We start from the raw sequence: 20,018 nt of genomic DNA on the forward strand, positions 1-20,018 counted from the left end.
CGTCATTTTTACGAGGAGGCTCAGACAACCAAACTGGAAAGTGCGGCATTTTCTTGTGGTAGCTAGTGTTGGGGAAGGCCAAAGGAAGTAACCTTAACGTGCATACCACTCTAGATTCTTCTTGTGCTCAATTTTAGCAGCGTCTCTCTCTCTCTCTTTCTGTGTGGATGTTTAGAACTCTTTTCTTAACCCTTTGGTCCACACTTTCTGGTGTGTTGGGTTCTAGGCAGGCCCTCCCGAATCCTAAACGCGCAGCATTTGGAGGTTTTATCAGATCACCGCACGTGAATAAATGATCGAGAGTCTTTGAGACCAAGTCTGCCATTGACATAGCCAACCTCAATAGTGTCCCTTTCGATGCCCACCATTCTCCTATTATTATTATCATTATTCAGAGAATTAAAGCTCACTTTTTTGCTGTTAAAAAACTAAAAAGTTCAAAAGATTCCGGTACAACTGGCTCGTGAGGCGTAACCACAACAACTTGATAGGCTCATAGCTCAATATATACCCCCTCATACTTTTCCGCTTAAGCATATCATTCATTCACTCCCAACTTGCAACCAAAGCCCTCATCTTCTTCCCCCTCCTCTTCCCTTCCACTCCATAAATTGCAAAATATGGGTCCATGTCGTCTCATACTTATGTTGTCACTCTCATTGAGTCTCTGCCTGTTTCCATATTCCACTTATGCGCAACTGAGCAAAAACCACTATGCCAAAACCTGTCCCAATCTCGAAAGCATCGTGAGAACAGCTGTAAGGAACAAGTTTCAGCAGACATTTGTTACAGTCCCCGCAACCCTTCGTCTCTTCTTCCACGATTGCTTTGTCCAGGTAATCACTTAATATGAATCAGCAGCAGCAATTTAATTTCTACCGTGGATTTGCTATAACGATGCTAGAAAGACTTAAATACAAGTTCCTTTCACCCATAATGCTGAATTGGAATTGGAATTCCATGCATTGCAGGGTTGTGATGCTTCCGTATTGATAGCATCGACAGGGAACAACAAAGCAGAGAAGGATCACCCCGACAATCTGTCATTGGCGGGTGATGGGTTTGACACAGTGATCAAAGCAAAAGCAGCAGTGGATGCCGTCCCTCAGTGCAGAAACAAAGTCTCTTGTGCTGATATTCTGGCCTTGGCTACTCGTGAAGTTGTCTCACTGGTGGGTGTCGGTCCAGCTCGATCATCTTGTGCTCAGAGAGTTAATTAAGTAAAGATTCATGGATTAATGAATCTGTATTTGTGACGCATGTGCAGGCTGGAGGACCATTCTATGAAGTTGAATTGGGAAGATTTGACGGGCTCGTCTCTAGAGCTTCCGATGTGGACGGCAGGCTGCCTCAGCCCAACTTCAATTTGAACCAGCTCAATTCACTCTTTGCCTCTCGCGGCCTCACCCAAACCGACATGGTTGCCCTCTCAGGTTTTATAACCCCTCCATTTCTACAAAAGTTTGATTTTTTTTTTTTAAGTATAAGTTTGAAATTTTGAATGCAATACCGTTGGACGGATGGAGGAAGTAAATCCTAAAATATCAGAGGAAAGTGAGGGTTGAAGCTTTTGAGGTGCACGCACATGCAAAGGCAGGTTAATCTGTGTCGGTTTTAATTTGGCTAGAAATTGATAATCTAAAGAACAAGGTGGTAATTCATTTGCAGGAGCACACACCCTGGATTCTCGCATTGCAGCCGTTCTCCAATAGAATATACAACTTCAGGCCAGGAAACCCAGTGGACCCTACGTTGAACGGACTGTATGCAAGCCAGCTCCAAGGGATGTGTCCGAGGAACGTCGATCCAAGGATAGCCATCAACATGGACCCCACCACCCCTAGAACGTTTGACAATGTCTATTACCAGAATCTCCAGCAAGGTAAAGGCCTCTTCACCTCCGACCAAATCCTCTTCTCCGACCCGAGGTCCAGGTCTACTGTCAATGCTTTTGCCTCTAATAAGAACGTCTTCAACGCCAATTTCGTCACCGCCATCACCAAGTTGGGTCGCGTGGGTGTCAAAACTGCCAGCAATGGCAAAATTCGTACCGATTGTTCTGTGCTCTGATTCCCAGAAACTGGGACAGGGTTTCACGTGGGAGCGTCACTTGAGAACGACGATGCAACGGGAAACACATTTGTTGTTAATAAAACTTGTTCAATAATAACAATAAGTTAAGGGAATGGACGAATCGCTTTAACGTTTATGTGCAATTTTTATGCTTGACTTTGAGGAAATGGATGAATCGTTCGTTGTACATACATGTGGAGCCAATTTGAAAGCTCGTCGTCACCTTTAGACTCTCCTAATATAATTTTCGTGATCTAGGTTTCTAATTTTTCAATTAGTATTTTTTAAATAAAAATTATTTTTTAAAAAATTGACAATTAAAATATTGTCTTTATTTTAGATTCTGTATCTATTAAAAAATTTTTTTAAAAAATAAAAATAAAAAATTATAAAAAATCATTCAATAAATTTAAATATTTAAAAATAATGAGATTTTCAATGCTCATATGTACGATCAGCACTAAAACCGATTCCTTGCACATCTAGATTTTTTATGTTTGATGTAGGTTTTTACTGACAAATGCGGAAAACAAGAAATTTCTTTACTGGCATGATTCCCCTGCATTTCAATTTTTTTTTGTCTAATTTTATGTAAAACATTTCCTTCAATTGCTGGCTCAAGACCAATAAGTCCAACGGCATAAAAAACGGAGCATACACGTCTTTAGCTCGAAATCCCCTTCCTCTCTTGATCTACTTTTATGGCTCTGTTATAATAAAATAAAATGCAAACCATAAAAAGCGTTTGTCTAAATAATTTCAGATATTATATGAGAACAGCTTGAAATGCACGTTATCATATGAAGCAATTATTTAGGCAATCAATGAAATGTTTGTATGTCGGAAACCCCCCCCCCCCAAAAAAAAAGGGAAAACTAGGTTGGCAAGCTTTCCTTGACAGTGATGCCGTTCCCTTTTGTATTGCATGACACTATAAGGATGCAAATTATGTAAATCATCAAACAAATCAATCAAGTAAGATTTATTTAAGTTTGATCGAAGCGGGTAGTTAATTAGCTGGGAACGACAGTACAATACTTTTTTTTTTATATATATAAAAAATAGTACAACACTCCTCTCATAGTTGAAAGTGGCAAGCAGCATTTGGCCTATAATATAAGGGGCCAAAATGAAAATTGAAATACAAAAGTAAGCTGAGAACACTTATAGTGTGGTTATATGCATCTTCTACCAATTCTTTACACCCTGTTGCAGCTTAGAAGGAAAAGCCATCTATTTAAGACCAGACCCTAAATAAACTCCATAGTCAATCTTGAGCAAGAACATGAATAGAAGGCAACAAACTTTAAACCCAGCTTTTCTCAGATGGGGGGGAAAAAAAAGGAATCCCATTTGCTTTCCAGGTTACCATCTAGATGCAGCATGGTTCTTGTCACTCATCTCATCTTACACCTGTGAACATGATAAAACTTAAATTGACCTTCAACATTCTCAGTTGACCAAAAAATGAAGTTACATCAGCATGACCATAAACTTTTTATTGTCGCTTGGCGATTGCTTTAAATACCAAAAATTACATCCCCCACCTGCATTATTTGAAATTTAATGATCATGCGTAACTGTTCACATCATTCCCCCGCACCAAAATCAACCAATAAAATGCAATGAATGAGGCTTCATGTTGGAATCTAATATGATCTTAAACCCCCCCCCCCGGGGGGCGGGGCGGCCAACTATAATATCATTCTTATTACAAGAAGGGGCGAACTATAAACGCTTCGACATAGGAGTAATATTTTTACAGCAGATACATGTTTCCATTAAATGTTCGCCGAATGTCAACAGATTCGTAGAGCATCCACCTCAGCAGAACTTTCCACCTCAGCTGTCATGTAATGTGCTCTGCTGTCTAGCTGGAAATAGATGATTCTAGCAGTGTAATTTGTTTAAAATTTCCTATTTTATTTACCTTAAACGCATCAATGTGACCGTTTTCATCTCTATAAATATAAAGCTTGTAATCTGTAATAATTGAATAAAGGAAATGTTCAGCTGCTTTTCTCTACTCTGATAAGATTTAAAACTTTCTGAGCCATGTGGTAACGCAAGACTGGAAACTAATTGCTTGTTATCTAAAATCAAAGCATTTAAAAGGGAATTAAAATCTTTCACGTCACCCAAAAAAAAAAAAAAAAAAAATCTCAGGCTTGTAAAGTTAAATTCAGACCCTAAGAGAAAGACTCGCCAATATCACCAACTGGAGATCAAATTGCAGGAGAGAACTGTTCCATACACACAGCCATCATCACTATTTTCATCAGCAACTGTGAGTAAATTACATACCTAAACGTCTATTTATATTACCATTCGAGGAGAATTTGTTGATATGGACATTTTCGTCTTGTTTTCCCTTTCTCTGCATTGAACAATCAGCTGACAAAGACCAGGAGTTTAGCGGTCAAACATGACCACTTTCCATGCAATGAAAATATGCTAAAGAGCACAGCTCCATGCTGGATACTAATTCTGAAGAGAACTTCATATAAGCAGACAGATATAATCCAACACCCCCGCCCCCTCAAACCATGGGACATCCCACCATAAAATGAAACAATGACCCTATAACACTCGAGGCTGATAAACAGAACTTTGGTTCTGACTTCTGAAATAAGCTTCGTTAATAATGGATAAAAAATGAACAAATAATCAAAAGGTGTCAATCAAAGAGATCTCTTCCTGTTCTGTAAGAAGGATTCTTACAAGTGTTAAGCTAAAATAGTCAGCCGTGAAATCTGTACAGAAAATATTTTTCCATTCTATGCAATCTGTTTTCTGCTCACTCTTCTGATTCTCGCAAGAAAACCTTCTCAAAATGTAGTGGCCAATCTTCTCCAAGTATAACAGGATTCAACTCTATTGCTGTCCGAAAATCAGAAATAGATGCAGAAACAGTCTCGCTTGGCTTTTGCACATATCTATTATTTGACGACCCACTCAGACCATGTTGGATTTGACCACCAATTTTGTCAACTGATTTTGAAACAGCTAAGTCCAAACAGGGTTTTATCAATCTTTTGAGGTAAACATCAACAGCATTATTCAATAAGTTGGCAGAATCCACACAGATTTTAACTCCCTCCATTTCCAACTTATGCTCCAACCTTTTCACCAAGGAACTGGTATCAGGCAGTTGACCGCTGTCTTGACAGGTGCTAGTGGCCGAAGAACATGCTAATACATTAAAGGAAACTTTTCGAACTCCTTTTCTGTTTGTGGGAATTCCAAGAGGAGCTGTAATCAGACTCCTGCTATAATCGAGTGGGCTTCCAGAGTCTTGATTAACCTCCTCCCCATCATCTGCTGAGAGAGGGGGCATGCTCCCTACAGAATATAGATCGGCAGTACCTTGCTGCTCATGAATTTTAAGGACAGAATCTTCACATACAATGCTATGGTTCTTCCCTTGGGGACCATGAGGGCTCGAACGATCCTTGAATCTGCGGTCACGTAAATTTGGCGTCCTCATTTTTCGAGGAGATTGGAGTAAGTCTCTGCATAGTGACTGAAGATCACTCTTTTGATTCCCATTTGGAATTTTAACACTCAGTGAACATTCTACTCTGCCATTTCTACTTGTGGGTAACTTGGCAAGGCATGCCTTTTTAATGATTGACCTGATCAGCTGGTTATGGAGACGGACATTGTCTCTCCCAATAATTGCTATGCAGAGCTTATTAAATTTGAGCTTGCTAATCTTGAAAGAAAGAAATCTTGTGAGAAGATTAAAATACTCGCATGCTTTCACACTTCCAAGCCTTCTTTCAATCTGCAATTTCTGCTCTAGCGTATCCACTGTAGTAAAACACTGTGCTGCTGTCATCCTGCGGCCAGAAATTGTCTATATGATCAGAATTAAAGCATCATCAGATAAGAGAGAATTATTGAACCCCATATAGGATCTAGTTAACTTTTCAAAACTCGATCCCAAACTCAAAGCCCTAATGTATGTTCAAAGCGCATTAATTCCAGCAACGGCACTCAGCTATGCCAGCTGACATCCACCGAAACACTAAATTTTGACGAAGAAGGGCAGAGCAAAAACATGGGTATCGGCGAGGCTAAAGAAAAAGGATTGGCGTGCCATATTTCCAGTGACCATCATCTAACCACATAATTCTTGGGATCACAGATTAAAGTGGACGAAGACCTATCTCGGAGAACTGCACTACTTGGACAGTACGCTAGTTTAACTGACAGAATAAAAGCGAGCAGTATTTCGCATCAAAATAGGGTTTAATACTTCAAATCGTTAATTCGAGAAGTAGAATCCCCCGCAGCAAGACTGATCAAAAAAAGGAAACCACGAAACGGAATTCAGACATTGAGATAAAAATAGAAAGCGAGGCGAAGAACTGAGCGAGAAACCTGAATAAGTGAATTGGGTTTGGAACTTGGTTCCAAATTACAATTGTCGCTGCAATTCTTCGATCACTGCACTACTTGCCCGCTTGAAAAGCGCGAGAAAGGAAGAAAGATTAGGGCTTGTAAGCAGAGCGCCACCTTTCCGAAGCTTCTTCGGTCGGAAGGGTCAAAGGCACGTGCGTTTTTGAAGGAGTAATGTAAGATGGTAACGAGAAGGATTGGTGTGCTAATCATAATAAAGAGCTTCAGCTTCAGCTTATGGCCTCTGAATTCACACGTACTTAAGCCCCCAGTTTGGATTTGGGCCAGCAAGCCGTCATATTTTAACTCAAAGTCAAACAAAAGTCAAAGTCTCAGCTCAGGAATACGAATATTAGTATGGAACCGAAAGAAAGATATAATGTCAGCATTCAGCATAGCTTTGAATGGTCGAGTCTTGTTTCGGGTTTTCGTGTTCGATTATGAAAGTCCGACCCGGCCTACACGTGGCGCTCAAGCCCAGTCCCTTTTCTTTTTTTAAGAAAAAGTACAAACAGTATGCATAAAGCTTGAAAGGACTAGCCTAATACTTTAAGGTCGTGTTTAATAAGAAGGAATGAGAGGGTGAAATTGAAATTAGCATTAGATAATCTTATCTTTTTATATTTGGTATGAAAAAAATGAAAAATTTAATCTCAATATCAATCTCATCTAAGTAGGATTACTTAATACCACTACCTCTCATGGTATTAAAAAATCAATTCTATGATTGATTTTTTTAAACTAAATTACCCCTATCGTCTCCTTTCCTCCGCCCTCTCCTCCTTCATCTCCATCTTGTCTCTCCTCCTTTGCCCTCCTTTTAGACGAAGTAATGTCAATGTCTCCTTTGTCGTTACCAGCCTCTCATCCATTGATGTCATTGCTAGATTTGTAGAGAGAAGGAGGAGATCGAAGATGAGAGAAGGAGGAGAATGACCAACTATGTTCTTTGCATAATCGGTTTGAACCCGAGCTGCGGTCACCTAATCTCACTACTGTTGTTGACTTTGCCATCATCTACATCCTCACCGTTCTCATTTATTAGTTCAAACCAAAAGGAAGAGAGAGAGATGAGAGGAGAGGGCAGCGATGAGGTTCTCTTATGTGGCCATAGATGTTCTTTTTGGGGGAGAAGAGCAACAAGATTGGAAGAAGATGATGCGGATAACCAGTGGAAGTAACTTTTCTTCTGCAACCATAGATGTTCTATTTTGGGGGAGAAGAGTGTTCAAATGATAAAGACAAAAAACCCAATTTATGTTTTGAGGGGTAATATAGTATTTTTATATTTTTGTTTAACTATAAAATAAACTAAAAGTAAGTATTCCCTCTTAATATTACTTCATGCCAAACATAATTTTAAAACTTCAATCCCACTTCTATTCCCCCTCTCACTCTCACTCCCAATCTCAATCTTTCTAAATTAAGATTTGCATACCAAATGAGGCTGAGGTTTAACTGTGACCAGGAGTCATACTGAGCCCATTTGCCAATTAGTTTTCTTGCAAGTCAATAGCTTGTGGCCATTGGCCAACTTGTTGTACCAAGCCAATTTGCCAAATCATTTTAACTATTAGTTGGAAGTGATGGATAATTGTTAAGCATATATAATTTTATAAATTTTTATTTTTAATTTAATTATATTTTTTATTAATATAATTTTTTTCATATTTTTTATTTTTTAACTTTTAAGTTAGGCTAAAACCTGGCCCAAACTTTCAAGTGGCACAATGCTTTTTTTTTTGTAATAAAGAGGGCATAATGCCCAGAGGTTTAAAATAAATTACAAAGGAGGGGAATCACATCCTAAAACATCAGAGGACATTAAACTCCTAACAAAAGTAAGAGCAACTTTAAAAAGAGAAGAATAAGCTAAACCTTTCTTCACAAGCTTGTCAGCTACATGATTAATATCTTTTGAAACATATTGCAATTTAATCTGCCAGTTCTAATTTAGCATATCAAGAATCTCTACAGATACCATGTTGCCCAAAGAATGACAAATTCTCTTTTTAGCCAAATTGTCTTGGAGATTCTTGCAATCAAATTCTATAATGACAGGTCTAAAACCAAAATTTGATACAAAACGGAGACCTTTCTAAATTGCCTATTCCTCATATTCATAAGCACCACAAAGCCCAATATGATGACAATATCCCATTATCCAATGCCCAGTATTGTCTCTTAGTGCTTCATCGTACCCTGATATACCACTTGAGGTAGACATAACCCTATCCACATTAAACTTAACCCAACTATATGGCAAAAAGGTCCAAGAAGGGCCCTGATTTAAAGGTTTAGAGCAACTTTCATCAGTCAAATTATTATTGTTAATATAATTTCTCCAAGTAGCTAAAATCATAGTCAAAGGGTTAACAGGCTTTTAAAAATTAGCTTCAAAACTATGACTACATCTCCACTTCCAAAGCTTCTATATAATAATTCCCCACAATAAATTCCAGTTACAAGCACTAAAAACACTAAAACTCTGTTTCAGATTAGAATTGATCCACTCTTTCAATGATAAGGAGTAAAAAAGTGAGTAATACCTCCTTTTGACCAGTCATCTCCATAAGTTCCTAGCATAAGGACAATCACGAACTATATGGATAATAGACTCCACATCCTTATTGCACCAGCTACAGATAGGTTGATTATGAGCCCACATACTTCTCCATTCATTAGTAGGCAATCTCTCATGATACAACTGCTACAAGAAGAACCTAATCCTTTATGCACCATTCCACTTCTAAATAGCCTTAAAAGTAGTATTATAAAGGGCAAAGGTTTTTTTCCAGTAAATAATAAGCACACTTAACAGTGAAGAGTCCATTAGCATTCCCATTCCATGTCATAATGTCATTTCTTATAGAATCTCGTGGAGGCAAAATTGCTATCAAACGTTGCATTACCTCTACTGATACTATTAAGGATAATCTGACATAATCCCATAAGCTAAAGACAACCCAATCACAAACTTTACTAGCTAACTCCTTTATTGTTAAGGGTCTCAAACAAAAAACTTTGAGGCTTTTATCTGGAAATAGCCAAAAATCATAAAAAAAAAACATAAATTTACTATTTCACACTTGCCATTTATTTCCTTCTTTAAGAATTTCATCTTGCTCACAAATAAATTTCCATACTGAAGAGTTCCAGCTTTTGCAGTCAATAAGTTTTTTGTGTTTCTCAACATATACTTATTCTGTATAATATTAGCCCAAAGCTTATTTGTGCCACTAAGAAGGTTCCAAGCTAATTTTGCTCCAAAATACTTGTTTACTGATGTTAATCTCTTGAAACCCAAGCCTCCATACATTTTAAGAAGTGTTAATGTACCCCGACAAATAGGATGATAGGCATGTAAATGATCTTGACCCCATATAAAATTCCTTTGAAGTTTTTCAATTTCTTTGCAAGTGTCAATTGGCAATCTTGTCACTTGCATAGGATAGATAGGGATTGAGCTGAGCACAGACTTCACTAAAATTGCCCTATCCACTGTTAAAAGACAATTAGCCTTCTATCCCACAAGTTTGGACTTAACTTTATCCATTACATAGAGAAATTTTTTCGTCTACTTCTTGTTCCTAGTAAGTGGAAAGCCCAAATACATACCAATGTCTGTAGTAATTTTCATCTCAAAGATAAGTTTGATTTTCCTTTTCAAATTCGGATCCACATTAGGAGAAAAGAATAAAGTTGACTTACTCTTATTGACTCTTGCACCAGATGCCCTTGAGAAACTTGCTAAGCAATTCATCATAGCCTGTGTTTGTCTCTCTGAGGCTTCTCCAAATAATAATAAGTCGTCAGTAAATATTAAATGTAAAATGGTAAGGCCTTCTGTCGTCACATGAATCGGATTCTAGCTTCTTTCTTCCATTGCATCACTTATTAAGCCATTAGGCCAAACATCATGTTTGTTAAAAAAAAAATATGTTTTTTAAAAAATGGGCCTGATTGTGTGGACAAGGCATGAATTTTTGGATTTCATTAAAAAAATCTTGAGGCGTGAGCCTTTGGGATTGCAATCCTGCTTTAGTAAATTTATTTTCATAGGTCTACCCATCTAAAATCATGCATAATTTAAATATCTAGTGAGGAATAAAACTTTTTCTTCGATCTTGATCAATAATCATGTAAGATTAAGATTTAACTTGAGTCCAATAAAGGGAGTTAGCCCTTCTCAGTATAATGAGTCAATATTTGAATTTCTATTATGAAAAGTATTCAACTACTTGTATTTAATGTTCAACAGTATTTCAAACATAATTATCTTTAGTAAAAAAATACTTGTGGCAAAAAAAATTATTGATTTAGCTTTGCTTTTGAATTTCTATGTATAAAAAATAATATCAAAATTAAAAGTTAAAAGTCCGGTGGTCTAGCCAGCTACTTGCTTGTTTTGTGACCAAGAGGCCAAAGAAAAACTTGTATGAACTCGATACACTATATCATTCATATTTTGTCCAAGAAGAACCTATAATGTTGCACTAGTCTAGTTAAATAAAATCTAATGTGTTATTATTTTTAATAACTTTATTTTTAAAATAGACTATCTCATTAATTTATTGTATTTTCTCTTTCTATTATCATCAATATTATAATCAATTTATATTTACTGTTATGTAACATCACACGTTTTTATTAGATAAAATATACTCCCTCCATTTCAAATTATAGGAAACTTTTGAAGGAGTTTTTCCGTCTCAAAATATAAGAAATTTTAAATAAATTAAGGTTTCATTAAATACATCAATTCTTATATTACCCATTCTTTCTCTATAATTAATGTTTGTCTCTTCTCTTTTCAATATATTAAATGATAGGTATTTTTAAAATTTTATATTTTTATTTGGAAAAGATAAGGTTGTTAAGTATATTTAATGAGGTTTATTGATATGTAAGATTTTGTCTAAAAGTGTCTTATAATTTGAGACGGAGAAAGTATATGATATAATCTACTAAGTTTATATAAGAATTTCTCATTATATTGATAAAGTGAATTAATTGATATATACACATCACACGTCAATTAACGCACAACAATTCAGCTCTACTCAGTGATCCTGGAGAAACACTGAATTGCGTTAGTGCCTGTACATAGATAGAACAAAATCTGTTGCATTCACATATACATGAAAGGATGGCATAAGTGGATTTGGATTCTATGACTATAGATATTGGATGTCTGTATCATCTAAATTATTGAAATCTATATAAATAATTTAGATAAATTCACATATTTATTAGTTTTAACTGAAATATGAATTTAAATTATTGATTTGTATTTCACTATTTTAAATGCATGGTACAGGCACTCAATATCTGTATTAAGTATAGTCATTGAATTTAAATTCAAGTATAAAGAGTGTATGTACAACAACTCCTTAATGTCACTCTAATAATAATTAATTGCGTTAGCTAATTGGAATCAAAACTCAAGCACGTCACAATAGCCGAACACCTACTTCAAGATGATATTAGTTGTGTATATTGTTCAGAAAATATTAATTATATAATTTACTTTCTACTAATAATTTCACCTTGTTTGGACGCATATTATTGTATGTTGATCATGCATAATTCTCACATAAAAGCAATACATTAACTTCACGTTGAAGGCAGGTCTCTTAACGGTAGCTAGTACAGATTTTGTGGTCAAGGTAGATCTAAACGACTAAACCCCTGTTAGATGCACAAGGAGCTGGTTTCAAATATATATATATATATATATATATTTTGTATGGATTAGCTCTATAACCAACCACGATTTGAGACCGAACCTGAGTTAGAATGAAGATCAGCACCTCTTGCTTGTTTTTTATGACTAATAATGAATGAGAATTTTATATTCAAACATAAATCATATCATGCGGTAATTGATTTTTATAACCAACCATGCTGAGTTGGCCTGGGTCGTTTAGGAAATTCATCAACAGCTCAAAGTTGAAGGGTTTCTACATATTTTAATTAGCTTGCAAAATTTAAATTAATTAATTAAATACTAGTCTGATCATAAATTTCACGAGCGCACAAAAACATATTGAAATTGTTATTGTTATATTGTTGTTTGCACCTAAATTGTGAACATGGAAGTCCTGGCCCAACTCAACTTAATTAGTCTTAAAATAATTATATGAAAAAAAAATATTTATTAAGTCTTAGCCATTAAGTCAAGACCATCACTATGATGAGTGAATATGATAGAGGAAGTTCTTCTTAAATTTAAAGAAAGTGGCAATCATGAGGCTTGGACACCAAGTCAGGATCATCTATAAATAGAGGAGCCCTCTCTTATCAATGATCATAAGTATCAATAAACTATCAATCTCAGACTCTGCATCTGTTACTTTATTTTTCTTTTTATCATGTAGCTTTAGTCTTTATTTTTCATTGTATAGCTGGCATAGCCTACTATCTTTTCTTTAATTAATATATCTCTGCTTTTCTGCATCTACATTAGTGTTCATCACTTCGCATTGTCATATCTAGGTGAACTGTGGTAAGGGAGCCCGAGTTTCTCGCGTTTGATTAGAAGTCAAGTTCTTCCATCCTCTTGAGATCCCGCGTCTTTGGCACGCTCGTAACACCATGCCTTAATTGTTTGTTTTTTACAAACAATTTTTGGCACGCCCGATGGGACTCATGTGAAAGAAATACCTAGGACACATAAAGATTAATATGTTGTTGGAAAGAATAGACCTGAGTCTTACGACTTAGAGAAGGTGGTTGCACATGCAGAACGTGAAGTACGAGCTAATGAGAGGCAAAGAGCTCTATTGTAAACTTTGAAGGAGGGGCTAAGGAACATCTATGCTATACTGTCTAGTTTGTCGCAGGAGCAAGCTTTAATTGGCTCATAACTTCAGAGAACAGATAGACTCAGGGGGTAGTCTCCTAAAGTGCCCTTTGATTAAAAGATCAATAACGATGACCACTATAATATCCCTCAAAAAATAAATAGCAGGTCTAATTTAATAGCAGGCCTGTTCGTCCACAAGGGCCAGAGCCATTGTGATCAATACCAGATGGGCCGAAGCCATAAGGGCCAAAGTTATCGGGGCTGGCACTATTGGGGCCAGCACCAGAGGAGCCAGAGCCATAAGGGCTAAAATCATCGAGGCCAAAGCCAGTAGGGCCAGTATCAGCAGGGTCGAAGTCATTGGGCATTAAGGCTAGCACCAAAAGGGCCGGAGCCACAATGACTAAAGTCATAGGGGCCGCAATCATAAGGGCCAGGATTAAAGGGATTGAAGTCATAGGGGCTACAGCCATAAGGGCCGGCACCGCAGGGGCTAAAGTCAGAAAGGCAAGTTTTGCAAGGGCTCTTTCTACAAGAGCTCTCTCCTAAAAGGCTCTTTCCACAAGGGCCTCACAACAGCTAGATTTTATAGAATCAGTCCTTAAAGTCCAAAAACTTAAAGGGCCAATTCCAAAACTAGCTCTTAAGGTCCCAAGCCTTAAGAAACTTGATCTTAAGCTGAATCACATGGTCTTTAATTCTCAATCATAAGGGTGTCTTTTAAGAAAAGTACCAGATCAACCATTAATCAGAATAAAAATGAGCCAGTCCTTTAAGATATATCCATACAAAATTGGCCTATGAAGACTCTGGCCAATTTGTATGCAGAGCTATTGCTTACACCTACATTATGAATATGGAGGCCCTGGTCTAACTCAACTTGATTGGCTTTAAAATAATTATATGAAAAAAGAATATTTATTAAGTCTTAGCCATTAAGTCAAGACCATCACTATGATGAGTGAATATGATAGAGGAAGTTCTTCTTAAATTTAAAGAAAGTGGCAATCATGAGGCTTAGGCACCAAGTCAGGATCGTCTATAAATAGAGGAGCCCTCTCTTATCAATGATTATAAGTATCAATAAACTATCAGTCTCAGACTCTGCGTCTGTTACTCTTTTTTTTATCATGTAACTTTAGTCTTTATTTTTTATTGTATAGCTAGCATAGCCTACCATTCTTTTTCTTTAATTAATGCATCTCTACTTTTCAGCATCTACATTAGTATTCTTCACTTCGCATTGTCGTATCCAAGTGAACTATGGTAAGGGAGCCTGGGTTCTCCGCGTTTGATTAGAAGTAAAATTTTTCCATTCTCTTGAGACTCTCTTGAGACCCCACGTCTTTGACACGCCTTGTAACACCACGCCTTGATTATTTTTTTTATGAACAATTGTCTGTGAAAAGATACAAGCCATGCTTCATCTTTCGCTTGTTCGGTCCACACTAGCTTTTGATTGCTTCAATAGAATCTTTCCAAAGACATGGGATTGACGATTAATCTACAATTTCCAACTTGCGAGGATAGGCACATTAACTGATTTTAGTGTGTATGTATAATTCAGTTATTCATTACTCTCTATCTATCCATCTATTTATATATAAACATATATAAAAATAGAATCGCTAGCAGCATCTTGGTGATGACATATATCCCTAATACATTATCCTAGCTTTTTATTAATTTACTTGTTTACAATCTCAAAATTCTAATTCTAATTTTAAAAGGATAAGAAACTTATCTATACTTCCTTGTCTCCAAAAATCCCTCCACTATCCAAACTCTACAACTTCTTACATATTTAAATATGTTCTGTTTTGAGAATTTTGAAAAATTTGAGTTTTTAATTTTAAACATTTTGTGAAATTATGACTAAATTTAAATTTTAAAAATATTAATAGAACCACAAGAAGCATTCTTGCAATGACATTGTTCCTGATGCAATTTTAATTTATTTATTTTTTAGTTTTTAGTTTTTAAATATAAAGAAAATTACCTCCCCCCCCCCCGATATTTCTACATTATCTTAACTTTCTATTAACTTATTTATTTATAATTTTTCTCTTACTTTTTACAAGTACATGTTACCTTGCTCCATGATGTCCTCCACTCCTCTTTAAAATGTGCAGTACTTGGGAGTTTTTGCAGATTGAGTTTGAAGGTACAAATTCTTAAAGCTTATTATCAAGTGATAAGCATGGACCAAACATCTCATTTTGAGAAAAATGAGCATACACGTGCCACTACTAACATTTCCAGTAATGCTAAAAGAAAATTCATATAGAGCTAATGGATTAGTGATGTGTTTCAATGCTTTCATGTTTTAGTGTTTCTACTAACATTTATTTGTTTCTAGGAATTTAGAGTTAAAATTTAAGATTCTTTTTCTTTTTGCCAACAAAGTTTAGGATCCAAACATTTTATTTGTCTACGGTCCGTCGCTAGCATGTGTAGACAATATTTCTTATTATATAATATATTTATAATGATATTCTTCCCTACTTTGTGCTAACCATTTCCATATCATGCAATGGTCATGGAAAAACTATTTTGCCCATATTTTTTTTAAATGTGAGCTATTTCATGTATTAAAATATGGGACAGCACATTTCATTTTTAAGCATCAATATTAGGACACTTTCTCTTAAAAAATTTATTTATATTATCTCATAAGTTTTAATCATTTTATGAGTTTTAAATGTTAGAGTTTCCTCACTCTCATACACACACAAAAATATGGAGGTTATACTAAAAACAATTAGTGAGAGTAAAATAACACTAAAGAACATACAACAATGGCAGCATGTATGTTTGTATATATATATATATGTATATATATTAAAATTCATTTAAATATTAGTAAAAAAGTTATTTTCACTTAATAACATTTTAGATTTTTAATTTTTAATTTTTTCACATCTCATGTATTGCACGGGCCACATACTAGTTTATAAATATAGGGCTTGCTTGGATTCACTCTAAAATTCAATTCAGCTCCAAAATAATAGTTTTGGAAATTTTTATCCTAACACCTCAATTTTTCAAAATTCTATTTGGAAAAAGTTGAATTTTGTTCCATTTGAAAATCTGAACCTCAATTTTATCAAAATTAATTTTTAAAAATTTATCCAAACATCATCAATTATTTTATAATTAATTTTTTTCAATTGAAATTCAAACAAGTCCATAACTGTTGTATTTTGTTATCTACACAATTGAGAAGTTAATGAGCTCAAAATTCTCGCCTCCCCCTCTCTCTCACATACACCCTCATAATTCAAGTGGCAAAAAAAAAAGTGCAATAAGATTTCAGCCTTTTTCTCTCAATGTATTCCTCTAGTCCTATTTATAGGATAGGGGTAGAAAAAAATTTAATCTTATTTATAGGGTGTTTGTCAATTTTTAAAGTTTTTCTTTATATTTTTATCCTTATTAAATATTTTAAATAAAAATATCATAAAGATTTAAGAATATTTATTAGAATAAATATATAAACTTATTAAATTTTAAGATAAAGTAAAAAAATAACTTATAAATAGAATGAAACGAGTATTTAATACAAACGATACACTCTTAATTAGGGCAGAAAATACTCCCAAAAAACAAAATAAAAAAAAAGTAGTGCAGGCAGTTGGCAATTTATATCAGAAAACTCTTCTGAAGCAATTAAATCAGTGAACTAAATAAATCACATTTAAAATAATATGAAATAATTAATTTTGCATATAATGTCATTCAAAAAATTGAATGGCGTCAGCGGTCAGCCCATGAACTCACAGTGGCGAGCAGGCAAGAAGCGAACTCGCAGCTTTCCAAAACGTGAATCTGCGATGTTCATCGTGTTCTGTTTGTTATCTATTCCGTTTATTCAAGAAAATTAGATAAAATTATTTTGGCCATTAGTTAAAATGAAAGGATTATGATTTTAGAAAAAAGGGGCAGCAGACGCCGAAATTCCTAAAATCCACTTTAATTTACTAATATTATTGTTTTGTTTGCAGCAAAAGCAGCTTCAGGTTTTCTGTATAGGTTTCGTGAAGTTCTTCGTATTTTAGAAACTTCTACCCCCGGTTGTAGATGACCACTCCATAAATTGAGCCCCATTTTGATTCCGTGAACAATCTAACATTTTAGCTAACCTCAAGAATACAGCATATATATAATAGAAGGATAAAAGAGTGGGAAAAGGAATAATGAAAAAGAAATAAGAGTGCTAGAGAGAGGAAGAATAATGGGGGATATTATTGATGGTGATAAGGGGAAAGAAAAAATGGGAAAAGTGAAGTGAAGTGAAGTCAAGCAGGCATCCAAAAAGAGGCAAAAACAACATTGTGTCCTTTCCAGGTGAGAACAAGATGGTCGTCGTCCTTCTTCAATCCCCACCCAGCTGCATGCTCGTCAAGCATCGCCTTCACTTCTGAAACCCCCTCCTCACTCAATCCGACCCCTTGAAACTTGGCGTTCCTCATCCGCTGCTCCCACCTGCTCTTCGGCTCCGCTCTCTCCACCCTCTGTACTCCTTCCTGCGCTATCACGTTCTCTATCTTCCAGCTTATATCCGCCTCGTACCACTGCCTCTGCCTGCTCCCTCGAGGCAAGAACGTGTCCACCGTGTCGTACGGTATCCACAGGTAATTAAACGCCGACTTCAGCCTGCACACCAGATTGTTCGATGTCAAGTCCGCGTCTTCCTCCACTAAAACCACGATCGTCGGCTCCAAGCTCCGCACCTCTCTCAGAAACATCGAACGCAACGACGACGACTCGTACATGTAAGAGGTTGAAATCAAGTGGTCCGGTTCGGGGGTTAGTGTGGATAGGGTTTCGTCGGGGATATAATGGAGCATCATGTGACAGTTTATCACCAGGGCTTCCCTTCTGTGCCCTTCTGCAGCCAAAACCATCTGTTGCACCCGAAGGTGTTCGATCAGAGCCGCGAACCCGTCTTTATAGCTAGAGGAAATCACTTTGAATTCCAATATTATGTTCTTAGAACTCGCGAAGCTCACCAGCTTGGCACCCAGCTCACCGTAGGAAAGGTTAAGCACTGGCGGGATGTCGGTATTGGAACCAGCGACCGTGAGCCTGATTAAAGGAGGGACCTCGTGGCGGGTGGCGATAGCGTCGATGAGCGTGGGAATCTGCATGCAATGCGTGGAGCTCAAGTCCACGATGTGAACAACTGAATATCCCTCGGTAACTTCCAGAATGGCCGAGTTAGCCGCCGTGAATCCGAAACGGTGCCAAGGGGTTAAGTCCACGAAGTTGGCGAGCTCGACGACGGAGAAGCTGTGGATGTCTACGGTGGCGGGGTTGGTACGGTCGTCGGTGACAACGGCAAGCATTTTACAGCTGCCGGATTTGGCAGCACGTGCTGCCAGAGCGCGGTTGAAGGCGGAAGCGAGGCGCTGATTGGAGTCGCCGTCTGGGGGAGCGATGTTGTTCAAAACCCAGAGGATTTGCTGGGCGAGAGTGACGTCGTTGGATTCGATGGCGTTGGCGCAGTGAACAAGCAATTGCTCCATGCAAGTGGCATCACCGAAGGAATTGAAGGCCTTGGAGGAAGGGAAGCCAGGCCAGGGTCGCGTCTTGAGAATTTGATTATTCTTGTTCATGGAAAGGCCGGAGAAAGGGGCGGCGATTTGGTGCAGAGAAGGAGGGGAAGGAGTGAACTGCGTCGACATTGAATGAGGAGAAAGAGAGAGGGGCGGGGGGGGGGGGGAGGCTGAAAAAGAGAAAGTGACCTGACTAGAAGCAGGGGGTACCGCTGGCCATTGGGAAGCGATCCCAATGAAGGGGTGAGTGAAAATACGTGGAAGTGGGGAGGGAAGAGGCAGAGAGAAGGGATGGATGGAAGGTAAAAGAGACGGGTCAGCTTTTATGGGGAGGACGTTATTGTTATATTCCAAAAGCAGAGAGGTGAGCAGAGAGGTCAAATTGTGGAAAAGAGACCATACTTGGGAGAATTTCAGGCTTTGTCAGGCGAGGGGTAAAACCAGCCAAACGCTAAAACTAGTAAAGGGTTTAGGTTGGTGGGTGGAGAGGAGGGGGGCGAAGGCCATTTTGGTGCCATGTGAAACAGCCGGCCTCCTCTTTGTCACTACTTGCGAGTTGCCATTTTGTCATCTTTTTCCCTTTGGTGGGCTCTGTGGGAGATTGGGGCACCAAAATAATATAAAAATTTTCTTTAATTATTTTATTCCAGCCCATTGAATCCAAATTCCTTACATCTCTCCCTCTTCAAATAGGATTTTCTCCTGTTCATTTTCCTCTTGATACGTGGTGTGTACCTGCAAAAATGTGATATTTTTGATCAAAATTTTAAATAAAGAAGTCCAAAAATAAAATAAAGGTATCTCATTATTTTAAAACACCAGGGGAGAGAGCAAGGGAATGAATCAGTTTTTCAGGCCATTTTTCAGCCCCTTTTTTTTTTAATAAAAGGCCACGGCAAACCATGCACAAAGATTAAATTTTAATCATGTCTAAAGCCAAAAGATTTTTACAATCATCAAGTGGATCAACCTATTATTTTGTAATCTAAATTCTTTGCTAGCTAGTTTTCTATAATTTATGTCAGCAGCCAACACAGTCCTTTTTTTTTTAATTACTCTCTTCATCTTAAATTATAAAATACTTTTAAATAAAATCTCACTTACTAATAAAATTTATTAAATATACTTTACAACCTCACTTTTTCAAAATAAAAATATAAACTTTTAAAAATATC

At 36.8% G+C, this 20,018-nt stretch overlaps 3 protein-coding genes across 5 annotated transcripts; 1 reads left to right on the top strand and 2 right to left on the bottom strand.

Moving 5' to 3' along the window:
• The first annotated feature begins 523 nt into the window (after nt 1-523).
• On the top strand, nt 524-2,262 carry LOC129321594 (peroxidase 35-like). Its single transcript, XM_054967427.1, is given in 5 exon segments — nt 524-836; nt 972-1,172; nt 1,268-1,433; nt 1,669-1,690; nt 1,692-2,262. Coding segments are annotated over 5 exon segments (984 nt in total). The 5' UTR covers nt 524-620; the 3' UTR covers nt 2,071-2,262.
• Nucleotides 2,263-4,284: 2,022 nt separating this feature from the next.
• Nucleotides 4,285-6,685, bottom strand: LOC129321750 (uncharacterized). Of its 3 annotated transcripts, none has more exons than XM_054967642.1 (2): nt 6,460-6,685; nt 4,285-5,932 (listed from the first exon to the last, which is right to left on the bottom strand). In XM_054967642.1, exon 2 carries the CDS (start codon nt 5,912-5,914, stop codon nt 4,871-4,873), a length of 1,044 nt encoding a protein of 347 aa, XP_054823617.1. In that variant the 5' UTR covers nt 5,915-5,932; nt 6,460-6,685; the 3' UTR covers nt 4,285-4,870. The 3 variants fall into 3 exon arrangements, with proteins under 3 accessions (XP_054823617.1, XP_054823615.1, XP_054823616.1); XM_054967640.1 differs by having other exon boundaries at nt 4,285-6,376; XM_054967641.1 differs by having other exon boundaries at nt 4,285-5,915; nt 6,460-6,684.
• Nucleotides 6,686-17,511: 10,826 nt separating this feature from the next.
• Nucleotides 17,512-19,280, bottom strand: LOC129284477 (scarecrow-like protein 32). Its single transcript, XM_054919971.1, has one exon. It carries the CDS (start codon nt 18,970-18,972, stop codon nt 17,584-17,586), a length of 1,389 nt encoding a protein of 462 aa, XP_054775946.1. The 5' UTR covers nt 18,973-19,280; the 3' UTR covers nt 17,512-17,583.
• Nucleotides 19,281-20,018: the final 738 nt, after the last annotated feature.

Source organism: Prosopis cineraria, unplaced genomic scaffold (assembly GCF_029017545.1).
Source record: "Prosopis cineraria cultivar Desert tree isolate PC_DT_omini unplaced genomic scaffold, ASM2901754v1 PC10, whole genome shotgun sequence".
NCBI classification, from domain to species: Eukaryota; Viridiplantae; Streptophyta; class Magnoliopsida; order Fabales; family Fabaceae; genus Prosopis; species Prosopis cineraria.

What these genes read in the sequence shown, in the direction of transcription:
- LOC129321750 (XM_054967642.1), bottom strand. Translation starts at nt 5,914, where the DNA reads ATGACAGCAGCACAGTGTTTTACTACAGTGGATACGCTAGAGCAGAAA.
- LOC129284477 (XM_054919971.1), bottom strand. Translation starts at nt 18,972, where the DNA reads ATGTCGACGCAGTTCACTCCTTCCCCTCCTTCTCTGCACCAAATCGCC.